This window comes from Nerophis lumbriciformis, linkage group LG24 (genome assembly GCF_033978685.3).
Source record: "Nerophis lumbriciformis linkage group LG24, RoL_Nlum_v2.1, whole genome shotgun sequence".
Classification (NCBI taxonomy): domain Eukaryota; kingdom Metazoa; phylum Chordata; class Actinopteri; order Syngnathiformes; family Syngnathidae; genus Nerophis; species Nerophis lumbriciformis.
In genome coordinates this window covers 16,209,173-16,236,472 of record NC_084571.2, presented here as the reverse complement: position 1 = coordinate 16,236,472, position 27,300 = coordinate 16,209,173, and the positions used below count along the sequence as shown (strand labels likewise).

The window sequence follows — 27,300 nt, the reverse complement described above, 5'->3', positions numbered from 1 at the left end:
TAAGTCTGGGCTTCCCTGCTTAGGCTGCTGCCCCCGCGACCCGACCTCGGATAAGCGGAAGAAGATGGATGGATGGATGTAAATAATATATGTATCTTATATAAATATATCAATAATAGTAATAAATGTATACATTATATGCATCTTATATAATTGTATCAATAACAATTATAATACTAATAAATGTATACATCATATGTATCTTATATAATTATATAAATAATAATAATACTAATGAATGTATATATCATATGTATCTTGTACAATTATATCAATAATAATAATACTAATCAGAATCAGAATCAGAATAGTTTTATTGCCATTTTTTGAGAACGGGTTCACAAACTAGGAATTTTTCTTGGTGCAATCGTGCAACATAAAACACAACACATATTTGGTAATAAAAAGAGATGTAACTGAGCTATCATATCATATGAATGTATATTTCATATGTATCTTATATAATTATATTATTAATAATAATAATATATAATAAATGTATATATCATATGTATCTTATATAATTATATCAATAATAATAATAATATATAATAAATGTATACATCATATGTATCATATATAATTATATCAATAATAATAATAAATGTATATATCAAATGTATCTTATATAATTATATCAATAATAATAATAATAATAATAAATGTATATATCATATGTATCTTATATAATTATATCAATAATACTAATACATGTATATATCATATGAATCTTATATAATTATATTAATATTGATTAATATTTAGGCCATTAATACTGACAATATTAATGTTGACATTTAATAACAAACACTTAAAAAAATCAAACAAATCAATAAATGATTGCAGTATTAAAATGATAATGATCTTGATCAATAATGTTAAAATATTAAGATGAATAATAATAATGATATGATATTTAATAGTTGATATTGATAACAGAGATCATAGAGTGTAGAAGAGTAGATCATGGATGGATGTATACATACATCTTGTTGAGTCTTGGAGTACTTCAGAACACCTTTCTCCAACATGAAGTATCTCTGACATCCAAAGAAGTATAACACGTTAAAGTACATCCAAGTATTTGATAGTACTAGAGCAGTACTACAGTATGACGAGTGTAGTACTACAGTATGACGAGTGTAGTACTAGAGTTTGACGAGTGCAGTACTAGAGTATGACGAGTGCCAAACTAGAGTATGACGAGTGCCGAACTAGAGTATGACGAGTGCAGTACTAGAATTTGACGAGTGCAGTACTAGAATATGACGAGTGCAGTACTAGTGTATGACGAGTGCAGTACTAGAGTTTGACGAGTGCCGAACTAGAGTATGACGGGTGCCGAACTAGAGTATGACGAGTGTAGTACTAGAATTTTACGAGTGTAGTACTAGAATTTGACGAGTGCAGTACTAGAATTTAATGACTGCAGTACTAGAGTATGACGAGTGCAGTACTAGAGTTTGACGAGTGCAGAACTCAAGTATTATGAGTGCAGTACTAGAATTTGACAAGTGCAGTACTAGAGTTTGACAAGTGCAGTACTCGAGTATGACGAGTGCAGTACTAGAGTATGACGAGTGCAGTACTCGAGCATGACGAGTGAAGTACTCAAGTAGGACGAGTGCAATACTCAAGTGCAGTACTCGAGTGACGAATGCCGAGTGACGAATGCAGTACTCGAGTATTATGAGTGCAGTACTAGAGTATGACAAGTGCAGTACTAGAATTTGACAAGTGCAGTACTGTGCAGTATTATGAGTGCAGTACTGCAGTAGTGTGTACCTTGTGCCAGCCTTTGAGCGGGTACTTCCTCCTCTTCATCAGTACTCCCTCACACAGACCAGGTACACTGGAGTCCACCACAGAGTTCTGGAAATCTTCCACAACTTCCCAGTCCTGAAACTACACATCACACATATTTCACCAAAACATTCAATATATTTGTGTTTTTTATTCAATATATTTGTGTTTTTTATTCTCTTGACCAAAATATAATAATACTGTGAATATTTGTATTCATCGTAAACATTTAGTATTAATTATACATGTTTTACTTTGAAATATTTTTAAATGAGATTTATTGTTTAATGTACAACAAAGTAAATATTTCATGTAGTACTAAAATATTCATAAGTGACTAATTGTTTCGATTTAGTGTGAACACAACTCTGTGATGACCACCAGATGGCGTAGTGAAAGTCAGTTAAAAGCCTCAGACAACAACATCAGCTAGCTAGCCTGAACTAGTAGCTAGCAACCATGAGAGTCTTGTGCAGGTCTACAACCTTCCCAGTCTGGTGTAGGTCTCCAATCACCCCAGTCTAGTGTAGGTCTACAACCATGAGAGTCTTGTGTAGGTCTACAACCTTTGGAGTCTTGTGTAGGTCTACAACCCTTGGAGTCTTATGTAGGTCTACAACGATTGGAGTCTAGTGTAAGTCTACAACCATGCAAGTCTTGTGTAGGTCCACAACCACCTCGGGTCTTGTTTAGGTCTACAACCATTGGAGTCGTGTGTAGGTCTACAACCACCGGAGTCGTGTGTAGGTCTACAACCATGGGAGTCGTGTGTAGGTCTACAACCACGGGAGTCTTGTGTAGGTCTACAACCACGGGAGTCTTGTGTAGGTCTACAACCATGGGAGTCTTGTGTAGGTCTACAACCATGGAAGTCTGGTGTTGGTCTACAACCATGGGAGTCTTGTGTAGGTCTACAACCATGGGAGTCGTATGTAGGTCTACAACCATTGGAGTCTTGCGTAGGTCTACAACCATTGGAGTCTTGCGTAGGTCTACAAGCATTGGAGTCTTGCGTAGGTCTACAACCATGAGAGTCTTGTGTGAGTCTACAAGCACTGGAGTCTTGTGTAGGTCTACAAGCATTGGAGTCTTGTGTGGGTCTACAAGCACTGGAGTCTTGTGTAGGTCTACAAGGATTGGAGTCTTGTGTAGGTCTACAAGGATTGGAGTCTTGTGTAGGTCTACAAGCATTGGAGTCTTGTGTAGGTCTACAAGCATTGGAGTCTTGTGTAGGTCTACAAGCATTGGAGTCTTGTGTAGGTCTACAAGCATTGGAGTCTTGTGTAGGTCTACAAGTATTGGAGTCTTGTGCAGGTCTACAAGCATTGGAGTCTTGTGCAGGTCTCCAACCGCCCCAGTCTTGTGCAGGTCTCCAACCGCCCCAGTCTTGTGCAGGTCTCCAACCGCCCCAGTCTTGTGCAGGTCTCCAACCGTTGGAGTCGCGTGTAGATCTACAAACCCCGTTTCCATATGAGTTGGGAAATTGTGTTAAGATGTAAATATGAACGGAATACAATGATTTGCAAATCCTTTTCAACACATATTCAATTGAATGCACCACAAAGACAAGATATTTGATGTTCAAACTCAAACTTTATTTTTTTTTTCAAATAATTGACTTAGAATTTCATGGCTGCAACACATGCTAAAGTAGTTGGGAAAGGGCATGTTCACCACTGTGTTACATGGCCTTTCCTTTTAACAACACTCAGTAAACGTTTGGGAACTGAGGAGACACATTTTTTAAGCTTCTCAGGTGGAATTCTTTCCCATTCTTGCTTGATGTACAGTTTAAGTTGTTCAACAGTCCGGGGTCTCCGTTGTGGTATTTTAGGCTTCATAATGCGCCACACATTTTCAATGGGAGACAGGTCTGGACTACAGGCAGGCCAGTCTAGTACCCGCACTCTTTTACTATGAAGCCACGTTGATGTAACACGTGGCTTGGCATTGTCTTGCTGAAATAAGCAGGGGCGTCCATGGTAACATTGCTTGGATGGCAACATATGTTGCTCCAAAACCTGTATGTACCTTTCAGCATTAATGGCGCCTTCACAAATGTGTAAGTTACCCATGTCTTGGGCACTAATACACCCCCATACCATCACAGATGCTGGCTTTTCAACTTTGCGCCTATAACAATCCGGATGGTTCTTTTCCTCTTTGGTCCGGAGGACATGACGTCCAGTTTCCAAAAACATTTTGAAAGGTGGACTCGTCAGACCACAGAGCACTTTTCCACTTTGTATCAGTCCATCTTAGATGAGCTCAGGCCAAGCAAAGCCGACGGCATTTCTGGGTGTTGTTGATAAACGGTTTTCGCCTTGCATAGGAGAGTTTTAACTTGCACTTACAGATGGAGCGACCAACTGTAGTTACTGATCAGTGTGTGAATATGTGTGTGAATGGGTGAATGTGGTAATACTGTCAAAGAGCTTTGAGTACCTTGAAGGTAGAAAAGCGCTATACAACTAACACATTATTTATTTACTTACAGATGTAGCGACCAACTGTAGCTACTGACAGTGGGTTTCTGATGTGTTCCTGAGCCCATGTGGTGATATCCTTTCCACACTGATGTCGCTTGTTGATGCAGTACAGCCTGAGGAATCGAAGGTCACGAGCTTAGCTGCTTACGTGCAGTGATTTCTCCAGATTCTCTGAACCCTTTGATGATATTACGGACCGTAGATGGTGAAATCCCTAAATTCCTTGCAATAGCTGGTTGAGAAAGGTTTTCCTTAAACTGTTCAACAATTTGCTCACGCATTTGTTGACAAAGTGGTGACCCTCGCCCAGAGGTGGGTAGAGTAGCCAGAAATTGTACTCAAGGAAGAGTACTGTTACTTTAGAGATTTATTACTCAAGTAAAAGTAAGGAGTAGTCACCCAAATATTTACTTGAGTAAAAGTAAAAAGTATGTTGTGAAAAAACTACTCAAGTACTGAGTAACTGATGAGTAACATACACACACATATCATATATATACACACACACACACACATATATATATATATATATATATATATATATATATATATATATACACACACATATATATATATATATATACACATATATATATACAGTATATAATTTATATTTATTTATTTTGCCGTTTTTGTTTACATGTTAAAGGTGTTTTAATGAATATACATGCATGTTTAACACATATAGATTCCTTTCTTTCATGAAGACAAGAATATAAGTTGGTGTATTACCTGATTCTGATGACTTGCATTGATTGGAATCAGACAGTAGTGCTGATAGCGTCCACGTTTTCAAATGGAGAAAAAAAGTTCCTCCTTTCTGTCTAATACCACATGAAAGTGGTTGGTTTTTAGCATCTTATTTGTCCAGCTTCCATATTTGTTTTTATACACTTTACAAGAAATACATTGGCGGCAAACTCCGTAGCTTGCTAGCTTGTTTGCGCTGGCTTTCGGAGACTCTTGTTTTGAAAGCGCAGGCGCGATGGAGCGGCACTTTTATTGTGAAGACAGGAACTGTGCAGTCAGTCTTTAGGCTTTTGACGGGATGTTCGGTTGAAAAAAAAGGGTATTTTTTCCTTCACACTTTTGATTGATTGATTGAAACTTTTATTAGTAGATTGCACAGTACAGTACATATTCCGTACAATTGACCACTAAATGGTAACACCCCAATAAGTTTTTCAACTTGTTTAAGTCAGGTCATGTGACCGCCTGGCTCTGTTTGATTGGTCCAACGTCACCAGTGACTGCATCTGATTGGTGGAACGGAGTGAACGTCACCAGTGACTGTATTTGTTGAAACGCAGGCACTATGACAGACCAAAACAAACAAAGCGTGCATTAACAGATCGATAAAAATTAGTAGCGAGTAGCGAGCTGAATGTAGATAAAAGTAGCGGAGTAAAAGTAGCGTTTCTTCTCTATAAATATACTCAAGTAAAAGTAAAAGTATGTTGCATTAAAACTACTCTTAGAAGTACAATTTATCCCAAAAGTTACTCAAGTAGATGTAACGGAGTAAATGTAGCGCGTTACTACCCACCTCTGCCCTCGCCCCACCCTTGTTTGTGAATGACTGAGCATTTCATGGAATCTACTTTTATACCCAATCATGGCACCCACCTGTTCCCAATTTGCCTGTTCACCTGTGGGATGTTCCAAATAAGTGTTTGATGAGCATTCCTCAACTTTATCAGTATTTATTGCCACCTTTCCCAACTTCTTTGTCACGTGTTGCTGGCATCAAATTGTAAAGTTAATGATAATTTGCACAAAAAAAAAAATGTTTATCAGTTTGAACATCAAATATGTTGTCTTTGTAGCATATTCAACTGAATATGGGTTGAAAATGATTTGCAAATCATTGTATTCCGTTCATATTTACATCTAACACAATTTCCCAACTCATAATGAAACGGGGTTTGTACAACCACCCCAGTCTGGTGTTGGTCTCCAACCACCCCAGTCTGGTGTTGGTCTCCTATCACCCCAGTCTGGTGTTGGTCTCCAACCATGAGAGTCTGGTGTTGGTCTCCAACTACCCCAGTCTGGTGTTGGTCTCCAACTACCCCAGTCTGGTGTTGGTCTCCAACTACCCCAGTCTGGTGTTGGTCTCCAACTACCCCAGTCTGGTGTTGGTCTCCAACTACCCCAGTCTGGTGTTGGTCTCCAACTACCCCAGTCTGGTGTTGGTCTCCACTACCCCAGTCTAGTGTAGGTCTACAACTACCCCAGTCTAGTGTAGGTCTACAACTACCCCAGTCTAGTGTAGGTCTACAACTACCCCAGTCTAGTGTAGGTCTACAACTACCCCAGTCTAGTGTTGGTCTACAACTACGCCAGTCTAGTGTAGGTCTACAACCACCCCAGTCTGGTGTAGGTCTTTAACCATGAGAGTCTAGTGTTGTTCTCCAACTACCCCAGTCTGGTGTAGGTCTACAACCACCTGAGTCTGGTGTAGGTCTACAACCCTTGGAGTCTGGTGTAGGTCTACAACCCATGGAGTCTGGTGTAGGTCTACAATCCTTGGAGTCTGGTGTAGGTCTACAATCCTTGGAGTCTGGTGTAGGTCTACAACCCTTGGAGTCTGGTGTAGGTCTACAACCCTTGGAGTCTGGTGTAGGTCTACAACCCTTGGAGTCTGGTGTAGGTCTACAACCACCCCAGTCCGGTGTAGGTCTACAACGATTGGAGTCTAATGTGGGTCTACAACCACCGGAGTCATGTGTAGGTCTACTACCACCGGAGTCGTGTGTAGGTCTACAACCACCGGAGTCGTGTGTAGGTCTACAACCACCGCAGTCGTGTGTAGGTCTACAACCACCAGAGTCTGGTGTGAGTCTACAACCACGTGTGAGTCTACAACCACGGGAGTCTGGTGTGAGTCTACAACCACGAGAGTCTGGTGTGAGTCTACAACTACGGGAGTCTAATGTAGGTCTACAACCACCGCAGTCGTGTGTAGGTCTACAACCACCGGAGTCTGGTGCAGGTCTACAACCACCGGAGTCTGGTGCAGGTCTACAACCACCGGAGTCGTGTGTAGGTCTACAACCACCGGATTCTGGTGTGAGTCTACAACCACGTGTGAGTCTACAACCACGGGAGTCTGGTGTGAGTATACAACCACGTGTGAGTCTACAACCACGGGAGTCTGGTGTGAGTCTACAACGATTGGAGTCTGGTGTGAGTCTACAACGATTGGAGTCTAATGTAGGTCTACAACCACCGGAGTCGTGTGTAGGTCTACAACCACCGGAGTCGTGTGTAGGTCTACAACCACCGGAGTCGTGTGTAGGTCTACAACCACCGCAGTCGATGTAGATCTACAACCACCGGAGTTGTGTGTAGGTCTACAACCACCGGAGTCTTGTGTAGGTCTACAACCACCGGAGTCTTGTGTAGGTCTACAACCACGGGAGTCTGGTGTAGGTCTACAACCACCGGAGTCTGGTGTGAGTCTACAACCACGTGTGAGTCTACAACCACGTGTGAGTCTACAACCACGGGAGTCTGGTGTGAGTCTACAACGATTGGAGTCTAATGTAGGTCTACAACCACCGGAGTCATGTGTAGGTCTACAACCACCGGAGTCGTGTGTAGGTCTACAACCACCGGGGTCTGGTGTGAGTCTACAACCACGTGTGAGTCTACAACCACGAGAGTCTGGTGTGAGTCTACAACCACGTGCGAGTCTACAACCACGGTAGTCTGGTGTGAGTCTACAACCACAGGAGTCTGGTGTGAGTCTACAACCACAGGAGTCTAATGTAGGTCTACAACCACCGGAGTCGTGTGTAGGTCTATAACCACCGGAGACGTGTGTAGGTCTACAACCACCGGAGTCGTGTGTAGGTCTACAACCACCGTAGTCTTGTGTAGGTCTACAACCACAGGAGTCTTGTGTAGGTCTACAACCACAGGAGTCTTGTGTAGGTCTACAACCACGGGAGTCTTGTGTAGGTCTACAACCACGGGAGTCTTGTGTAGGTCTACAACCACGGGAGTCTTGTGTAGGTCTACAACCACGGTAGTCTTGTGTAGGTCTACAACCACGGTAGTCTTGTGTAGGTCTACAACCACGGTAGTCTTGTGTAGGTCTACAACAATCCGAGTCTTGTGTAGGTCTACAACAATCCGAGTCTTGTGTAGGTCTACAACCATCGGAGTCTTGTGTAGGTCTACAACCATCGGAGTCTTGTGTAGGTCTACAACCATCGGAGTCTTGTGTAGGTCTACAACCATCGGAGTCTTGTGTAGGTCTACAACCATCGGGGTCTTGTGTAGGTCTACAACCATCTGAGTCTTGTGCAGGTCTACAAGCATGAGTCTTGTGCAGGTCTACAAGCATGAGAGTCTTGTGCAGGTCTACATCTGGTACCTGCTTGGAATGTCTGGTGGATCCAGCACTGCTGCTCCTGGAGTGTGCAGCCTTGAAGACCTTGGCAGGAATTTGGTCCAAGACTGAGATGCTGGACCGGGTGCTGCTCTGAGATGGCGGACACTCCTGAGGCTCCATGATGTAATGATGCTTGTTGCCTAGCAACCACACAAGAAATAGTATTTATATTAATAATATTTCAACAGTGAAGTCAGAATAAAAGACGGAAATAAAACTTCTTTACTTTCAGCATGGACTGTTGGCCGATACTGATGTAGATCTGATATCATTCGGAGTCATGGACATAGTACTTATTTGTTAGCTTATTGTGTGTGTTGCTATGGTAACTACGGGTTGTCCTGATACATCTATTACACCTCTGATACCTTACCAATACTGTAACCGTGACAACAATGAAAACACTATTATCCACCTCTGGAATGGACTGTCTTTAAGTTGAAGTGGAGTGGTGACACCTAGTGGTCACAGCAATACATTGCCTTAAGTTCATGATGCAGTAAGTTGAATGATGTGGACACGTTTGTCAATGGATACTTTCTAATAAACTTCTGCGTTGGAGACTTTGTATGTGTGCATTTGGCACGCTAACATTGCTAACAGCATAATACATGCTAACATTGCTAACATTATACGACATGCTAAAAATACTAACAGCATATGACACGCTAACATTGCTAACAGCATATGACACTAACATTTTACAGCATATGACACGCTAACATTGCTAACGGCATATTACACGCAGAATTGCTAACAGCATATGACACGCTAACAGCAAATGACACGCTAACCTTGCTAACAGCATATAGACAAGCTAACATTGCTAACAGCATATAGACAAGCTAACATTGCTAACAGCATATAACACGCTAACATTCGCAACAGCATATAACATGCTAATTTTGGTAACAGCATATGACACAATAACATTGCTAACAGCATATGACACACTAACATTGCGAACAGCATATCGACATGCTAACATTGCTAACAGAATATGACACGCTAACATTGCTAACAGAATATGACACGCTAACATTGCTAACAGAATACAGACACGCTAACATTGCTAACAGCATATGACACGCTAACATTGCTAACAGCATATGACACGCTAACATTACTAACAGCATATGACACGCTAACATTGCTAGCGGCATTTAGACACGCTAACATTGCTAGCGGCATTTAGACACGCTAACATTGCTAGCGGCATTTAGACACGCTAACATTGCTAGCGGCATTTAGACATGTTAACATTTTTTACAACATATGACACGCTAACATTACTAACAGTATATGACACGCTAACATTACTAACAGCATATGACATGCTAACATTGCTTACGGCATATGACACGCTAACATTGCTAACGGCATATGACACGCTAACATTGCTAACAGCATATGACACGCTAACATTACTAACAGCATATGACACGCTAACATTACTAACAGCATATAGACATGCTAACATTGCTAACAGCATGTGATACGCTAACATTGCTAACAGCATATGACATGCTAACATTGCTAACAGCTTATGGCGGGCTGCAGCTTGCAGACGCTCATGGTAGTATAGAACAATTTGGCCAAAATACAGGACAATTCTTTCAATTTCATGGCTGGCTTACAGCGTGGACACTCCGTGGTCACATATGACCGCCAAACAATTCTGGATGTGGATAGATCGGGCCGTTTTGGACTGAAAAATGCGTGTACGTTGGACCTCCTCGCTAGCATGGGAATACTTCGCCGGCTACATCCAGCGGCCTTTGACGCAGCGGAGTTAAGTACCAGCAGGGACCGTCAACGGAAGAGACGTAAGCGGTGTGATCGGAAGCAGAAGCGGGGATGCCGAGCGGGGCTAACAACAAAGCTACAGGCTAATCCCCACAGAACGCCGCTTCCTTCCATCCTGCTTTCAAACGTCCGCTCCCCGGAGAACAAACTGGACTACCTGAAGCTGGATTTAAATGATGAAAAGATGCGAGATGAGAGACTGCTGCGCCCTATTTCTAACAGAAACGTGGTTGAAATCATCCGTTCCGGGCGAGGCAGTTAGCATCGAGGGGCTAACTATGTTTCGGGCGGACAGGAGCAGATCTCTCACTGGTAAATCCCGAGGCGGTGGTGTTTGCATAAACGTCAATAATAACTGGTGCAACAATGGGAAGATAGTATCACGTCACTGCTCTCCTGATGTTGAACTATTAACTATAAAATGCAGGCCATTTCATTTACCCAGGGAATTCAGTGCTATGATATTCACAGCAGTGTACATTCCTCCCAGTGCTAACACCAAAGAAGCTTTGAATGCTTTGTACTGCTCCATCAATGAACTGCAAACTACATATCCAGAGGGAGTTTTCATCGTGGCAGGGGATTTTAATCAAGCTAACATGAAAACAGTGTTCCCTCATTTCCATCAATATGTGAATTTTGCAACCAGGGGTGGAAGCAGATTGGACTTTGTGTATAGTAATATTAAACAGGCGTATAAAGCTGCACCATGCCCCCACCTCGGCTCCTCAGACCATCTATCTGTGATGCTAATTCCTGCATACAAGCCCCTGCTGATCAGGAAGCAAGCTACAGTGAAGCAGGTGATGACCTGGCAAGAGGGAGCAATGTCAGCATTACAAGACTGCTTCGAAACCACAGACTGGGACATGTTCAAAGCAGCCGCCACCGAAAATCACCACACATGTGGAGGAGTATGCAGAGTCTGTGTCCGCATACATTCAGAAGTGCATGGAGGATGTCAGTGTGATCAAGAACATCCCCACACGGGCCAACGAGAAACCCTGGATGAACAGTGAGGTACGCGCAATGCTGAAGGCTCGGAACATGGCTTTCAAGTCTGGCAACATGGTGGCATTAAAATCAGCCAGAGCTAACCTGAACCGTGCCATTAAGGTTGCAAAGCGTGCTCACAGTCAGAAAGTCCAGGACTTCTTCGAGAACCCTACAAACACTAGAAAAATGTAGCAGGGCATACAGGTCATCACGGACTATAAAGCTGCCCCGTCCCTGTGACAACAGCATCAGCTTCCTAGATGACCTTAACAACTACTTTGCAAGGTTTGAGGCACTTAACACCACACCGGCGAGAAAATCCATCCCTCGCCCTGATGAGCAGCCGCTCAACCTAGATATAGCGGATGTCCGGAAAACCCTGAGGAGAGTGAACCCCCGGAAAGCATCAGGACCTGATGACATTACGGGCAAGGTGCTTAAGGGATGTGCAGACCAGCTGGCTGGGGTTCTCACAGACATCTTCAACATCTCGCTGACCCAGGCTGTGGTACCATCATTTTTTAAGACGGCCACAATCCTTCCAGTGCCAAAAAACCCCACAATCTCCTCCCTCAATGATTACCGCCCCGTTGCACTCACCCTCATCATAATTAAGTGCTTCGAGAGGCTGGTAAAGGAATATATTGTCTCCAGACTTCCCCCCACATTCGACCCATACCAGTTTGCTTATCGCCCTAACCGCTCCACAGAGGACGCCATCTCCTCTGCACTCCACCTGAGCTTAGAACATCTGGAAGGAAAGGACACACACGCACGGATGTTGTTCCTGGACTTCAGCTCATCATTCAACACCATCATCCCGCAGCACTTGGTGAGCAAACTGGCCCCCCTTGGATTCAGTACCCCCCTATGCAACTGGCTGCTTGACTTCCTCACAGACACACCCCAATCTGTGAGAGTGGGCAACAACACCTCCAGTGCCATCTCCCTGAGCACCGGCTCCCCCCAGGGCTGCGTCCTGAGTCCGCTGCTGTTCACGTTGATGACCCATGACTGCTGCGCCAGGTCCACTACTAACCACATTGTGAAGTATGCGGACGACACAACAGTAGTGGGCCTCATCCGTGACAACAACGACATGGACTACAGGGAGGAGGTGAAACATCTGGTTGACTGGTGCAGAACCAACAACCTGGTTCTGAATGTCAACAAGACCAAGGAGATCATCGTTGACTTCAGGAAGCACCAGTCCAGCCACGCTCCACTCTACATCAACGGCACAGCGGTGGAGATGGTAAGCAGCACCAAGTTCCTGGGGGTGCAGATAACTGACAATATAACCTGGTCCCTACACACCGGAGCTCTTGTAAAAAGAGCTCAGCAACACATGCACTTTTTGCGTGGGATGAAAAGAGCACAGCTCCCTCCCCCCATTCTCACCACATTCTACAGAGGCACTATAGAGAGCCTGCTGACCAACAGCATCTCTGTCTCTGGACTGGAGCCTGCAATGCCTCAGACTGGAAGTCTCTCCAGAGAGTAGTGAGGACGGCGGAAAAGATCATCAGGACTTCTCTTCCTCCTATCCAGGAGATCGCAAAAAGCCGCTGCCTGACCGGGGCTCAGAAAATCTGCAAAGACTCCTCCCACCCCCACCAAGGACTGTTTTCACTGCTGGACTCTAGAAAGAGGTTCCGCAGCCTCCGAAGCAGAACCTCCAGGTTCTGTAACAGCTTCTTCCCTCAAGCCGTAAGACTCTTGAACGCATCATAATTAAATTATCCCCTCAACTCCCCCCAAAATGGATCAACTCACTGGAATAAAAAAGACAATATAACATACATACATAAATGTTGACGCATGTGAAAAAGTGCAATATATTTATCTGTACAGTAAACTATTTATTTATATATATTTATTTTATATTGATATTTACAGTATATATTATTTATATATATTTATTTATTTATATATGCACCTTAATGCATTTTTATCCTGCACTACCAAGAGCTTATGTAACGAAATTTCGTTCTTATCTGTGCTGTAAAGTTAAAATTTGAATGACAATAAAAAGGAAGTCTAACAGCATATGACAAGCTAACATTGCTAACAGCATATGACACGCTAACATTGCTAACGGCATATGACACACTAACATTGCTAACGGCATATGACACGCTAACATTGCTAATAACATACAGACACGCTAACATTGCTAACAGCATATGACACGTTAACATTGCTAACGGCATATGACACGCTAACATTGCTAATAGCAAATAGACAAGCTAACATTGCTAACATCAAATGACACGCTAACATTGCTAACAGCATATGACACGCTAACATTGCTAACAGCATATGACAAACTAAGATTACTAACAGCAAATAGACATGCTAACATTACTAATAGCATATGACACGCTAACATTGCCAACAGCATATAGACATGCTAACATTGCCAACAACATATAGACATGCTAACGGCATATGATACGCTAACACTACTAACAGCATATGAAACGCTAACATTGCTAACAGCATATAACACATTAACATTGCTAACGGCTTATGACACGCTACATTGATAACAGCATATGACACGCTAACATTGCTAACGGCATATGACACGCTAACATTGCTAACAGCATATAACACACTAACATTGCTAACAGCATATAGACATGCTAACATTGCCAACGGCATATGACATGCTAACATTACTAACGGCATATGACATGCTAACATTGCTTAAGGCATATTACACGCTGACATTGCTAACGGCATATTACACGCTGACATTGCTAACGGCATATGACACGCTGACATTGCAAACGGCATATGACACGCTAACATTGCTAACGGCATATAGACAGGCTAACATTGCTAACAGCAGATAGACATGCTAACATTGCCAACAGCATATAGACATGCTAACATTGCCAACAGCATATAGACATGCTAACATTGCCAACAACATATAGACATGCTAACATTGCCAACAACATATAGACATGCTAACATTGCCAACAACATATAGACATGCTAACATTGCCAACAACATATAGACATGCTAACGGCATATGACACGCTACATTGATAACGGCATATGACACGCTAACATTGCTAACAGCATATGACACGCTAACATTGCTAACGGCATATGACATGCTAACATTGCTAACAGCATATAACACACTAACATTGCTATCACAATATAGACATGCTAACATTGCTAACAGCATATAACACACTAACATTCCCAACAGCATATAGACATGCTAACATTGCCAACAGCATATGACATGCTAACATTGGTAATGGCATATGACATGCTAACATTGTTAACAGCATATTACATGCTAACATTGCTTACAGCATATTACACGCTAACATTGCTTACAGCATATGACACACTAACATTGCTAACAGCATATGACACGCTAACATTGCTAACAGCATATGACACGCTAACATTGCGAACAGCATATGACACGCTAACATTGCGAACAGCATATGACACGCTAACATTGCGAACAGCATATGACACGCTAACATTGCTAACAGCATATGACACGCTAACATTGCTAACGGCATATGACATGCTAACATTGCTAACAGCATATAACACACTAACATTGCTAACAGCATATAGACATGCTAACATTGCTAACAGCATATAACACACTAACATTCCCAACAGCATATAGACATGCTAACATTGCCAACAGCATATGACATGCTAACATTGCTAATGGCATATGACATGCTAACATTGTTAACAGCATATTACATGCTAACATTGCTTACAGCATATTACACGCTAACATTGCTTACAGCATATGACACACTAACATTGCTAACAGCATATGACACGCTAACATTGCTTACAGCATATGACACGCTAACATTGCGAACAGCATATGACACGCTAACATTGCTAACAGCATATAGACACGCTAACATTCCATCCATCCATTTTCTACCGCTTATTCCCTTTGGGGTCGCGGGGGGCGCTGGAGCCTATCTCAGCTACAATCGGGCGGAAGGCGGGGTACACCCTGGACAATTCGCCACCTTATCGCAGGGCCAACACAGATAGACAGACAACATTCACACATTGATAATAGCAAATAGACATGATAACATTGATAACAGCATATGACACGCTAACATTGCTAACGGTATATAACACGCTAACATTGCTAACAGTATATGACACGCTAACATTGCTAACAGCAAATAGACATAACATTGATAACAGCATATGATACGCTAATATTGCTAACGGCATATGACACGCTAACATTGCTAACGGCATATTACACGCTAACACTGCTAACAGCATATAGACAATCTAACATTGCTATCATATGACACGCTAACATTGCTAAGAGCATATGACACGCTAACATTGCTAACAGCAAATGGACATGATAACATTGCTAACAGCATATGACACTCTAACATTGCTAACAGCATATGACACGCTAACATTACTAACAGCATATGACACGCTAACATTACTAACAGCATATGACATGCTAACATTGCTAACGGAATATTACACGCTAGCATTGCTAACGGCATATGACACGCTAACATTGCAAACAGCATACGACATTAACATTGCTAACAGCATATGACACGCTAACATTTCTAGTGGCATACAACACGTTAACATTGCTAGCGGCATATAACACGCTAACAATACTAACAGCGTATGACATGCTAGCATTACTAACAGTATATGACACGCTAACATTACTAATATCATTTGAAATGCTAACATTGCAAATTACATGATATGCTAAAAATGCTAACATATGATATGCTAACATTGCTAACATGACATGCTAACATTGGTAACAACAGATGACATGCTAACATTGCTAACAGCATATGAAATGCTAACATCATATGACATGCTAACATTACTAATATCTTATGAAATGCTAGTATATGAAATGCTAACATCAAATGACATGCTAACACTACTAATATATGAAATGCTAGTATCATATCAAATGCCAGCATTGCTAAAATCATATAAAATGCTAACAATACTAATATCATATGAAATGCTAACATTGCTAACATATGACATGCTAACATTACTAATATATGAAATGCTAACATTGCTAACAGCATATAACATGCTACTAGCTTAACTGCAGCTTGTTTCACAAAGTCTGTCATTTCAAGTACTGAAATACTACAGTAAGTCAAATACAACAAAGTACTAGAAGTACAAAAAGATGAGTACAAGTACAAAGTACGTACACAAATAAGTACTGTCTTTAAAACTGCAGTATTGGCCCTCTTGTAGCGTCCCTGTAGGAACTTTGACCGAGTATTTGAAGTAATACTTCAGTCAAAGTACTTCAAAGTGATAATAATTATGAGGGAGTAGGAGACAAGAACACACCTGAGAAGTTCTTCCTGCCGTGTTCAACCTCCTCACACTCTCTTCTGGACCAAAACTAAGACACACCTGGGTCCTGTCAGACAGATGAGTGTTCCAGGCAGGTATGTGGGCGGGGCCAAGAGAACAGGCTCTGTCGCCATGACGACCAAACGAGAATAACGACTATGTAGGAAACCAGCAAGTTTGTCAGAAGGTGAACCACTCTTCATTACAGAAATACACAAAGTACACAGAATACATCAACATTGTACTCTACAAGTACTTAAAGTATTACAATACTAAAGACTAAGTTGCTGAAAACTTTAGACTTGAAAGAACACTAAAGTCACTTTTATTTATTTACTGAAGACTGGAAAAAACATTTTCTCACAGCTCATGCTCACAATAACTAGTTAGATAATGCTAATGATAGCCAGTCAGCTAACGCTAACATTAGCTAATGTTGTTGTTATCCAGTTAGATAACTTTATCCAGCTAGCTGATGCTACTGTTAGCCAGAGGTGTGGACTCGAGTCACATGACTTGGACTCGAGTCAGACTCGAGTCATGAATTTGATGACTTTAGACTCGACTTGACAAAATGTAAAAAGACTTGCAACTCGACTTAGACTTTAACATCAATGACTTGTGACTTCACTTGGACTTGAGCCTTTTGAATTGACATGACTTGACATGACTTGCTACTTTCCCCAAAACCCAAAGATGAAAAAGTTATTCGGGAGCGCTCCGTATTTTTCATTGTGTACTTGTCTATCAGCGTTGCGTGTGTCAGCTGGTGTGCTGTCAGTACAACAGCCAATCAAATTAGATCTACTTTGTTTTCATCACACAGCATTCATCCAATCAAATTGCAGGACAACCAACGAAGAAGACATGTCCAAACCACACGCCAGTGAACAAAAAATGATACCTAAAATAATTTCGTTTGGGTATAAAAATTACGAGGTGGTCACCACAAAACGGTTTGCAGTATGCAACACATGCGGTTCGAAAATGACTGATGGAGAGGCAACAACTTCCAACTTCGTCCGGCATTTGAAGTTGCACAAAGAACGGTAAGTTTTGAATGTAAGATAACGTTTATTGGCTAAGTAACGTGACTTTTATTTGCTGTGTAGTTAAATCAGTGAGGCTGTAAACTCACTGCTAACGTTATAACGTTATTGCAAACACGGGAATCTGTTGCAGTTCACTACCTTATTCATACTTTTTGTTCAGTGATTTTTTTTTTAAGCAGGGTTACGTTAGTCAATATATCACACGTAACGTTAGACGGCGGTCAGCAGCACCGCATATTTTAGCCACCTAAAAAAAGACAAAAATAGTCAAATAAAGGTCAGTTAAAATGTATACTATATTATGAATAAGTGTACCGTTTTAGCTAGCTTTCTGACATACTGTTGGTTGTTTACCTCAGTGGTCCCCAACCACCAAGATCAATCAGGTTTCCTACAAGGAAGAAACATAGGAAACAATATTAGACTGTTATTAGAAATTATAGAAAATTATATTATGGAAAATAAAAGAGGATTAATTTTTGTAACTGACCTGGAGAAGGCATTTGACAAAATTAGCCTAGATTTTATTTGTAAAAGCTTAGTTTTTTTCAATTTTGGCAACTCCTTATTACACTGGATCAAGACGCTATATAAAAAAACTAACTGTAGAATTATTAATAATGGATACATCTCTGGGACAATACCGCTATTAAGAGGTCTAAAACAAGGGTGCCCTTTGTCTCCATACTTATTTATTGTTGCTATGGAAATATTGGCGATTAAAGTTAGATTGAATAAAAATATTGAAGGGCTTTTTAATAACAATATTGAAAGTAAAATAACAATGTATGCAGACGATACAAGCTTCTTTATCAGCCCCAATCCTCATTGTTTGCGGAACCATCTTGATCTTTTGGACATATTTTCACAGCAATCTGGGCTTAAGCTTAATTATGATAAATGTAAAATATTAAGGATCGTAAATCTAAAGGAAACGTCCTTTCGAATGGATTGCAAAGTGCCTGTTTTGTGGACAGATAGACCAGTTAATATACTTGGTGTTGTTGTCCCAGAGAATCTGGAAGATCTAGGCTCAGTAAATTATGATAATCGACTAAGAAAGCTGGACAAAATTATGCAATTATGGAAAGGGAAATCCTTAACCTTGTATGGTAAAATATCTATTGTCAACTCATTAATTATTCCTCAATTTGTTTATTTGTTTTTGTCATTACCAGCTCCATCATAAAACTTTTTAAAGATTTATGAGCGGAGGGTCTTCGATTTTGTCTGGGACGGCAAACCAGAAAAGATTAAAAGAAAGGTTTTGTACAATGAGTATGAATATGGTGGCCTGAAACTTCTCAACCTTGAAGCTATGTGTCTGTCTTTAAAAGCATCAATTGTTCCAAAGATGTATTTAAACACTGAGTGTTACACAAGTGTCCTGTTGGACAAAAAACATGTACTGTATCAAAATAAATTGTTTCCTTCCATTTTTCTTATGCAGAGAGTCTGCTGGGAAACATGGCAGGGTCCATAAAGGAAACAATCCACTCATGGTGGTGTTTTCAATTTTATGTACCAGAAAAAAAGAGATGATATTTTGCAGCAGATAATATGGATGAAATCTAATATTGTAATAAATGGAAAGCCTTTCTTTTGGAAAAATATGTTTGAAAAATGAATCATTTTTGTCAATGATATTATCAATGAGGGGCTTCACGGTGGCAGAGGGGTTAGTGCATCTGCCTCACAATACGAAGGTCCTGAGTAGTCTTGGGTTCAATCCCGGGCTCGGGATCTTTCTGTGTGGAGTTTGCATGTCCTCCCCGTGACTGCGTGGGTTCCCTCCGGGTACTCCGGCTTCCTCCCACTTCCAAAGACATGCACCTGGGGATAAGTTGATTGGCAACACTAAATTGGCCCTAGTGTGTGGATGTGAGTGTGAATGTTGTCTGTCTATCTGTGTTGGCCCTGCGATGAGGTGGCGACTTGTCCAGGGTGTACCCCGCCTTCCGCCCGATTGTAGCTGAGATAGGCTCCAGCGCCCCCCGCGACCCCAAAGGGAATAAGCGGTAGAAAATGGATGGATGGATATTATCAATGAGAATGGTAAAATTATGAAGTATGATGAATTTAGAACTATGTATGGTGATGCATGCTCAAGCTTTTCATTTAATCAACTAACTGGAGTAATTGGGAAAAGATGGAAACAAATAATAAATTATGGAACTACTACATTATTAGTTTGTAAACCTCTAATAAGAAATTCTAGTTGGCAAAAAGGAACCAAAATAAATAGAAAAATATATAATTTTTATTTAATAAAGAAATCTTTGAAGGCTGCCCCATACGACACATATGGAAAATGGGAGGACTTTTTTGACTGCCCATTGCCGTGGGGTGCCATTTCAAACTAATCTATAAAACTACTATCGATGTGCAAAATCGTTATTTTCAAATTAAAATTATTTATAACTTCTTACCCACGGGGAAAATGTTAAAATTATGGAATATGACAGAATCAGATGACTACCGATTTTGTTGTCAGGAGTCTGAATCCACCCTGCATTTGTTTTGGTATTGTCATATTGTGTCATCCTTTTGGGTGGAAGTTGAAAAAATGTGTTTAAGGATTGGTTTGTTTATGAAGCTTGATGTGGTTTCTGTTATTTTAGGAGCGTTCATTGACAATCATGATTTAATCAATTTAATTATAGTACTCGGTAAGGTGGAACACGGGTGGGAAATAAGCCATATTTCCTCTCATGGCATCTCCTCATATTAACTGCGCCGTTTCCACGTTTAATCTCGCGAGTTTAACACACGCACTCACGTGACCCGCTGCAGCCAATCGCGCTCTATAAAATCCAGCATTCCAAGATGGCTGCCAGGTGCGGTGGCTAAGCCTGGGGACATATGAAGCCGGTGCCGAACATCAGGGACGTGTTGCGACGAGAGTGTGTCGATGATAAGATATTAAGCCGAGATGGCCAGGTCCCTAAGTCTTGGATGGCGAGCTGTAGATAGGCCTCGAGCCTGAGCCCAAGGATCTCCACCTCTCAACCCCTGAACTCCACCTGCACTGGTCGGGCCGGTAGGCGGCTTATAGCCGAACCCCTTGCCTCGCACCTCATTGCTCTGCGGCCCTTTGCACTACCTCATACACACCCTGCCCATAAACTGAACTCTCACTACAAACTGCCATATCCACAACCCCAAACCATGTGGCCGTATGAACTCTTAATGCGCATATGGACTGCAATCAGTCTCATATGACCTTTAAGAACTTTTGATACTATCTGTTATGAATTACCTAAACCCTTGCTGTTTTTTTCTTTTGTTTTGAATGGCCATTCCTATCAATGTATGTCCACTATTTGTTGCACTGTACATATTTAAATAACACCAGTATAATTTAAAGCATTTAATTGTGTCTGTCCTACTCTCTCCGAGTCGTAATCTGGACTTCTGATTAGCCCAAATATTGAGAACATCTACTATACTAGCTAACCTACCTGTTACATAAGTGGCGAGCTAGCCAGGAGAGTTTTTTTTGGACAGAACTGGTTGCTATTGTTTTTGTGTACATATATTGAACATTTTGTGGACATGGAAGTATTGGAGGAACTCGGTATTGAAGTACCAAACGCTGTTATAGTGAGAGATGTTGTAAAAGGTGCAGTTGCCAATGAAATTCTCGAGTTTTTGTCAAAATTGTAAAAACTAAATTTTGTGATAGATTTACTTTCACACTCCGTAAAGTGCTTATCGTAGAATATGATTCCGCTAAAGCTATGGATGAATTACGTAAAACATTGCCACATTCGTGCTTTTGCGAATCCGATAAACCGCATGAAATTCAAGAATTGTCCATGTTTTGTGCAGATTTGTTGGGCAAACAGCAAACGGAAGTCTACCTCGCTGAATTGCACAACTTAGCTAGGATCACAGGGAAAGCCTACGCTGTGGTTTTTAATAATGTGGTGTCTCTGCTTGGCCAATCTATCCCTGGGCTGGACGCAATGGCTGGGGCAGTGAAAGCTCCTCCGGAGGAAGATGGTGGAACCCAGGCACCCACTGAGAATCTTGGAGCCAGCACCCCGATCCAAAGTCCAGCTGCACAGCCAAATCTCCGCTTTGACGCACAACCTCAGCACACACCAGGACCTGCACCTCATCCTAATTTGAACCCACCCGAAATCCAACGCTATGTTGTGGAACACATAGTCAAGAATGATGAAACTTCAATGCATCTCTCATCACACCGACTCAGGGCGTTTTCTGGGAGATCACCAAGACCCCAACATGAATCGGACTATGATACATGGCGTTCGGGGGTAGATCTCCTCCTGAAAGATCCATCTGTGTCAGATCTGCAGCGGTCCCGTAAAATATTTGAGTCTTCTGCCACCGGCTGCCGACATGGTAAAGCATCTACAAGCTGACACACCTCCTGCGACTTACCTGCAAATACTTGACTCCGCCTATGGGACGGTCCAGGACGGTGATGAACTGTATGCCAAATTTATGGATACTTTCCAGGACGCCGGTGAGAAACCCTCGATTTACTTACAACGCCTGCAGGTCGCTCTAAATCTGGCAGTGAAGAGGGGAGGAGCTGCAGTTGCAGAAACAGACCGCTTCCTGCTGAACCAATTCTGCCGAGACTGCTGGGGCGATTCACTAATTGCAAAATTGCAGCTGAAACAACGCAAAGTAACGCCACCTACCTTTGCGGAATTTCTGTTGCTATTACGCACTGAAGAAGTTCGAGAAGCCGCTAAAGCACAGCGAATGAAACAACATCTCGGCTCAGTTAAGGCCAAAGCTGCCTCACGTCCAGTATGCCTTCCCAGCTACAGAAGAAAAGAGCGTGAGTGAACTGACAACTATCACGCAGCAGCTCACCAAGCAGCTAGCAGACATTCAGAAGCAGCTTACGTCCTTAATGGCTGCCCAGTCTGGTTCCACACAGTATGGGTCACCCAAGCCCACACAGAGCAGTAAGCCTGGTGAGGGTCAGAGGGGTGGCAAGTCTGCCGCCCATTCACGAAACAACCCTTCTGGTCCCAAGCCAGGTTATTGTTTCCAGTGTGGCGAAGACGGTCCATTAGACCAAACTGTGACAATGACCGAAATCCGTCCCTAGTGGCTGCGAAGAAAAAACAGTTTGCTCAGAAGCAGCAGAAGTGGCAAAAGCAGAGCGCCAGCAGTCCGTCTTTAAACTAGAAGGAGTTCCTGTGGAGGGACGACAAGGAACTATTGAGGACCCACAATGTCCCGCAAACTCAAGATCTGTGAAGTGTGCGAAGTTGAATCAACCCAAGCAAACCAAGTTCGTCTGCCCAAAGGACTAATTGGATCCAAATGTACCGCTCAAGTAAACATTGCTGGTCAAGAATGTCAGTGTCTACTTGACACGGGATCCCAGGTGACAACTATTGCCGTATCTTTTTATAATGCACACCTCTCACACCAACCTGTAAAGCCACTCTGTGACCTACTGCAAGTAGAAGGAGCCGCCGGACAATCCATCCCATACCTCGGCTACATAGAAGTAACTGTCATTTTTCCAAAAGACTTTCTCGCATTGACTTCAATGTGAACACCTTAGCCTTGGTAGTCCCTGATGTGCGTCCGCAGCTGCATTCACAAATTCTAATCGGGATGAATACTCTGGACCCGCTATATGAACAATATGCAGAAACTGAATTCATAAACTTTCAACCAGCCATGCACGGCTACCGAGCTGTCATGAATTTGCTGCAGCTACGGCATCAGAAGGGTCAAGACGGAAGTGATGGAGTTGTGAGGCTGGCTAACGACGCTCCTGTGCGGGTTCCCGCGGGCCATACTGTTGTGGTCGAGGGCTCCGTCCGTGCCATGCCGTCATCTACTGGCGAATGGGCCCTAGTTGAACATCCTACCACTCCGTTACCTGGGGGACTGTGCGTCAGGAACTGTCTGGTTACGCTCCCAAGCTATCCGAAGCACAAGATCCTGGTAGTTCTTACCAATGAGTCGGAGCAGAATGTAACCCTGCCGCCGCTGACTGCCATCGCTGAGCTTGTTGTGTCGCCCCAAATCCTGTCTCATCAGGTTGCCTCTGGACCTCTTTCAGCCAAAGACCCTACTGAAAACTCAGTGAAATCTGAGTTTGGGAATTCGCCAATCCCGCCGGAATGGAAGGAACGTCTCATTCAGACACTCAAGAACATGCCTGAAGTTTTTGCACATCACGACTTAGACTTCGGAAAAACAGACAAGGTGAAGCATCGGATACACCTCCATGATGAAACCGCTTTTAAACATCGAGCCCGTCCAATACATCCCAATGACATTGAGGCTGTTCGGAAGCATCTCCGCGATTTGCTGGATGCTGGTGTAATCCGCGTGTCAGAATCACCATTCTCTTCACCCATTGTCGTCGTTCGTAAAAAGAATGGAGACGTGCGTCTGTGTATCGACTACAGAAAGCTGAACCTGCAGACGGTGAAAGACGTGTATCCTCTGCCAAACTTGGAAGAGTCATTTTCTGCGCTTCCTGGGTCCTGCTGGTTCAGTGTCCTTGATCTTAAATCTGGTTATTACCAGATCGAAATGGAGGAGTCAGACAAGACGAAAACTGCATTTGTGACTCCATTAGGCTTCTGGGAGTTTAATCGGATGCCGCAGGGTGTGACCAACGCTCCCAGTACCTTCCAGCGACTAATGGAGAAATGCATGGGGGACCTGCACTTGAAGGATGTCCTAGTCTTCCTTGATGACCTGATTATCTTTTCAGATACTCTTGAAGAGCATGAGCGTCGGTTGGTGAAGGTACTTCATCGCCTCAAGTAGTATGGGCTCAAACTGTTTCACGAAAAATGCAAGTTTGCCCAAACCTCTGTTCGATATCTGGGCCATGTGGTGTCGGAGAAAGTGGTGGAGACCGATCCCGAGAAAGTCAGCGCTCTAAAATCCTGGCCAATTCCCCATACGCTGAAAGAGCTGAGGCTAACATTAGCATTATCTAATGTTTACATTTGCTAAATACTAGTTAGCTAATGTCTAGATTAGCTAGGGTGACCATTTCCATGACACCAAAAAGGAGGACATTATGCGGCATATCAATAAATTACTATGGTGTACATAGGACTCTGGTATACTCTTATTTATAGTACAATTTTGAGTGGTTTAAAGATGATGTTTGTGTGGCTGAATAGGAAAAAATATTAAAGTCAAGTGTTTGTTAACAGTATTTGTATTTATTCAATACATTGTGGTGTTCAAAAAGTGACCACTGAGATGAATCTTTTCAAGTGCAGAGTGCCACAAAGCATAACATGTGTGGACTTAAATGTAGTTAACATATATAATTTTAAAAAAATGCCACAAAAATTTTTCCACATCAACATCAAGGCTGCTTGCTGCATATCTGGTTGCGTTATGCAGAATATGGGCCAAACAGTTTGCAGGGAGCACATCTTTTTGGCTCAGTTTCAGCTTCTGATACACTGTTATGTTTGCCACAATTGACACTGGCATTGTCTGCTGCATATGCAGACATGTTTTTCACCTCTAAGCCAGACATCTCAAGTTTTGCCAGCAGCTGGTTTGTTATGGCTTCTGACGTTTCGTTGCTGTCACTATAAAAATCCAACAGGACATGTTGGATGCCTTCATCAAAGTGAAAATACCTTACCACAATGGGAAAACACTTGTTTGTTCCTTTATTTGAGGCGTCGGTTGCTACGGAAAAGGGTAGGTTGTTTTCTTTTATGTAGTCGGTATGTTCCTGTACCGAATAGTGAGCGATGACGTTCTCGCACAATGCCTTGGCTTTTGTTCGGCCACAGGCCATCCCTTTAGCTGTGGGATAGTCACTGAAAATCTCCCGGTCCACTTTCATGCCGCAGTCTAAACTTCTGTAGGACTGGTGATGCTTTACAGCAGTGGTTCTCAACCTTTTTTCAGTGATGTACCCCCTGTGAACATTTTTTTAATTCAAGTGCCCCCTAATCAGAGCAAAGCATTTTTGGTTGAAAAAAAGAGATAAAGTAAAATACAGCACTATGTCATCAGTTTCTGATTTATTAAATTGTATAACAGTGCAAAATATTGCTCATTTGTAGTGGTCTTTCTTAAACTATTTGGAAAAAAATATGTAAAATAACTAAAAACTTGTTGAAAAATAAACAAGTGATTCAATTATAAATAAAGATTTCTACACATAGAAGTAATCATCAACTTAAAGTGCCCTCTTTGGGGATTGTAATAGAGATCCATTTGGATTCAGGAACTTAATTCTAAACATTTCTTCACAAAAAAAGAAATCTTTAACATCAATATTTATGGAACATGTCTACAAAAAATCTAGCTGTCAACACTGAATATTGCATTGTTGCATTTCTTTTCACAGTTCTTTTTGACCGACATTTTAGTGAGGGTCAAACCATCATGGCATGGGGGAAACTCTGGGTTTATGGTAATGAATGAAATAGCCTACTTAATTTGATGTTCAGTTTATGAACTTACATTACATTACATACCCCCAGGGTACCATTTGAGAACCACTGCTTTACAGCATGGTACACCTTGCACAGCTCCGCAGCAGTTATCTTGTCATACAGGGGCGACGAAACTTCATGAAAAAATGTCCTCATTGAAGAGGTACCTGCCGCATGTTTATTACTTTTATGTTTATCCGTACCCGCATGCCGTTCAATTGCAGCTTTCCCCTGACTACTTACGTCGACATCACATCGACAAAGTGTGCAGAAGCCATGGAATGAGTCTCGACTGCTTTTCGTTATAAATTCGTGCTCTTTTATCCATTCAGAATTAAACGAGGTCTTGCGTTTTGGCATGATGCTAACTTTCTGTCAATGTTATGCCGCAGCATAACCCTTGTTTACTTTTTTAACCAATGATAAGCAGATTTGTATCCGACACCGCTCTTAGCCAATCATTTGATACGTTACTGCGTTGGGGCCATTTTTTACGGTCTTTGATTGGCTATCGCGCTGCAGCCCAGCAAAGATGAAAAAACTCCGCTCTTCAAGCCTAGTGCCTCAAAAAGGAGGACAAATACGTGTCCGGCTTGAAGCTGCGCCGGACGCCGGACAGGGCATTAAAAATCCGGACTGTCCGGCCTAAATCCGGACACCTGGTCACCCTAAGATTAGCTAATGCTAATGTTATCCCGTTAACAGTTTACATTACCTAATGCTAACATTAACATTTAGCTAATGCTAACATTAGCCGTTTAGCTACTTCTTACATTAGCTAATGCTAACATTAGCTATTTAACTAAAGCTTACATTAGCTAAAGCTAACATTAATCAATTAGCTAATGCTTACATTAGCTAATGCTAACTTTAGCCAGTTAACTACTTTTTACATTAGCAAATGCTAACATTAGCCATTTAA

The 27,300-nt window shown here is 42.0% G+C and overlaps 1 protein-coding gene across 4 annotated transcripts in view; it reads right to left on the bottom strand.

Moving 5' to 3' along the window:
• LOC133620300 (oxysterol-binding protein-related protein 7-like) overlaps window positions 1–27,300 on the bottom strand; it is a 99,843-nt gene that overhangs the window by 60,327 nt on the left and 12,216 nt on the right. For 2 of the 4 annotated variants that reach the window (XM_061981670.1, XM_072915969.1), the window contains exons 1-4: window positions 16,886–16,926; window positions 8,677–8,834; window positions 1,786–1,905; window positions 987–1,040 (exon numbers count right to left, since the gene is read on the bottom strand). In XM_061981670.1, coding sequence (XP_061837654.1) covers window positions 987–1,040; window positions 1,786–1,905; window positions 8,677–8,814 — 312 coding nt within the window. In that variant the 5' untranslated portion in view covers window positions 8,815–8,834; window positions 16,886–16,926. Of the gene's footprint in view, window positions 1–986; window positions 1,041–1,785; window positions 1,906–8,676; window positions 8,835–16,885; window positions 16,927–18,297; window positions 18,335–27,300 lie in introns of those variants that run through there. The other 2 variants (XM_061981669.1, XM_061981671.1) reach the window with 2 other exon arrangements.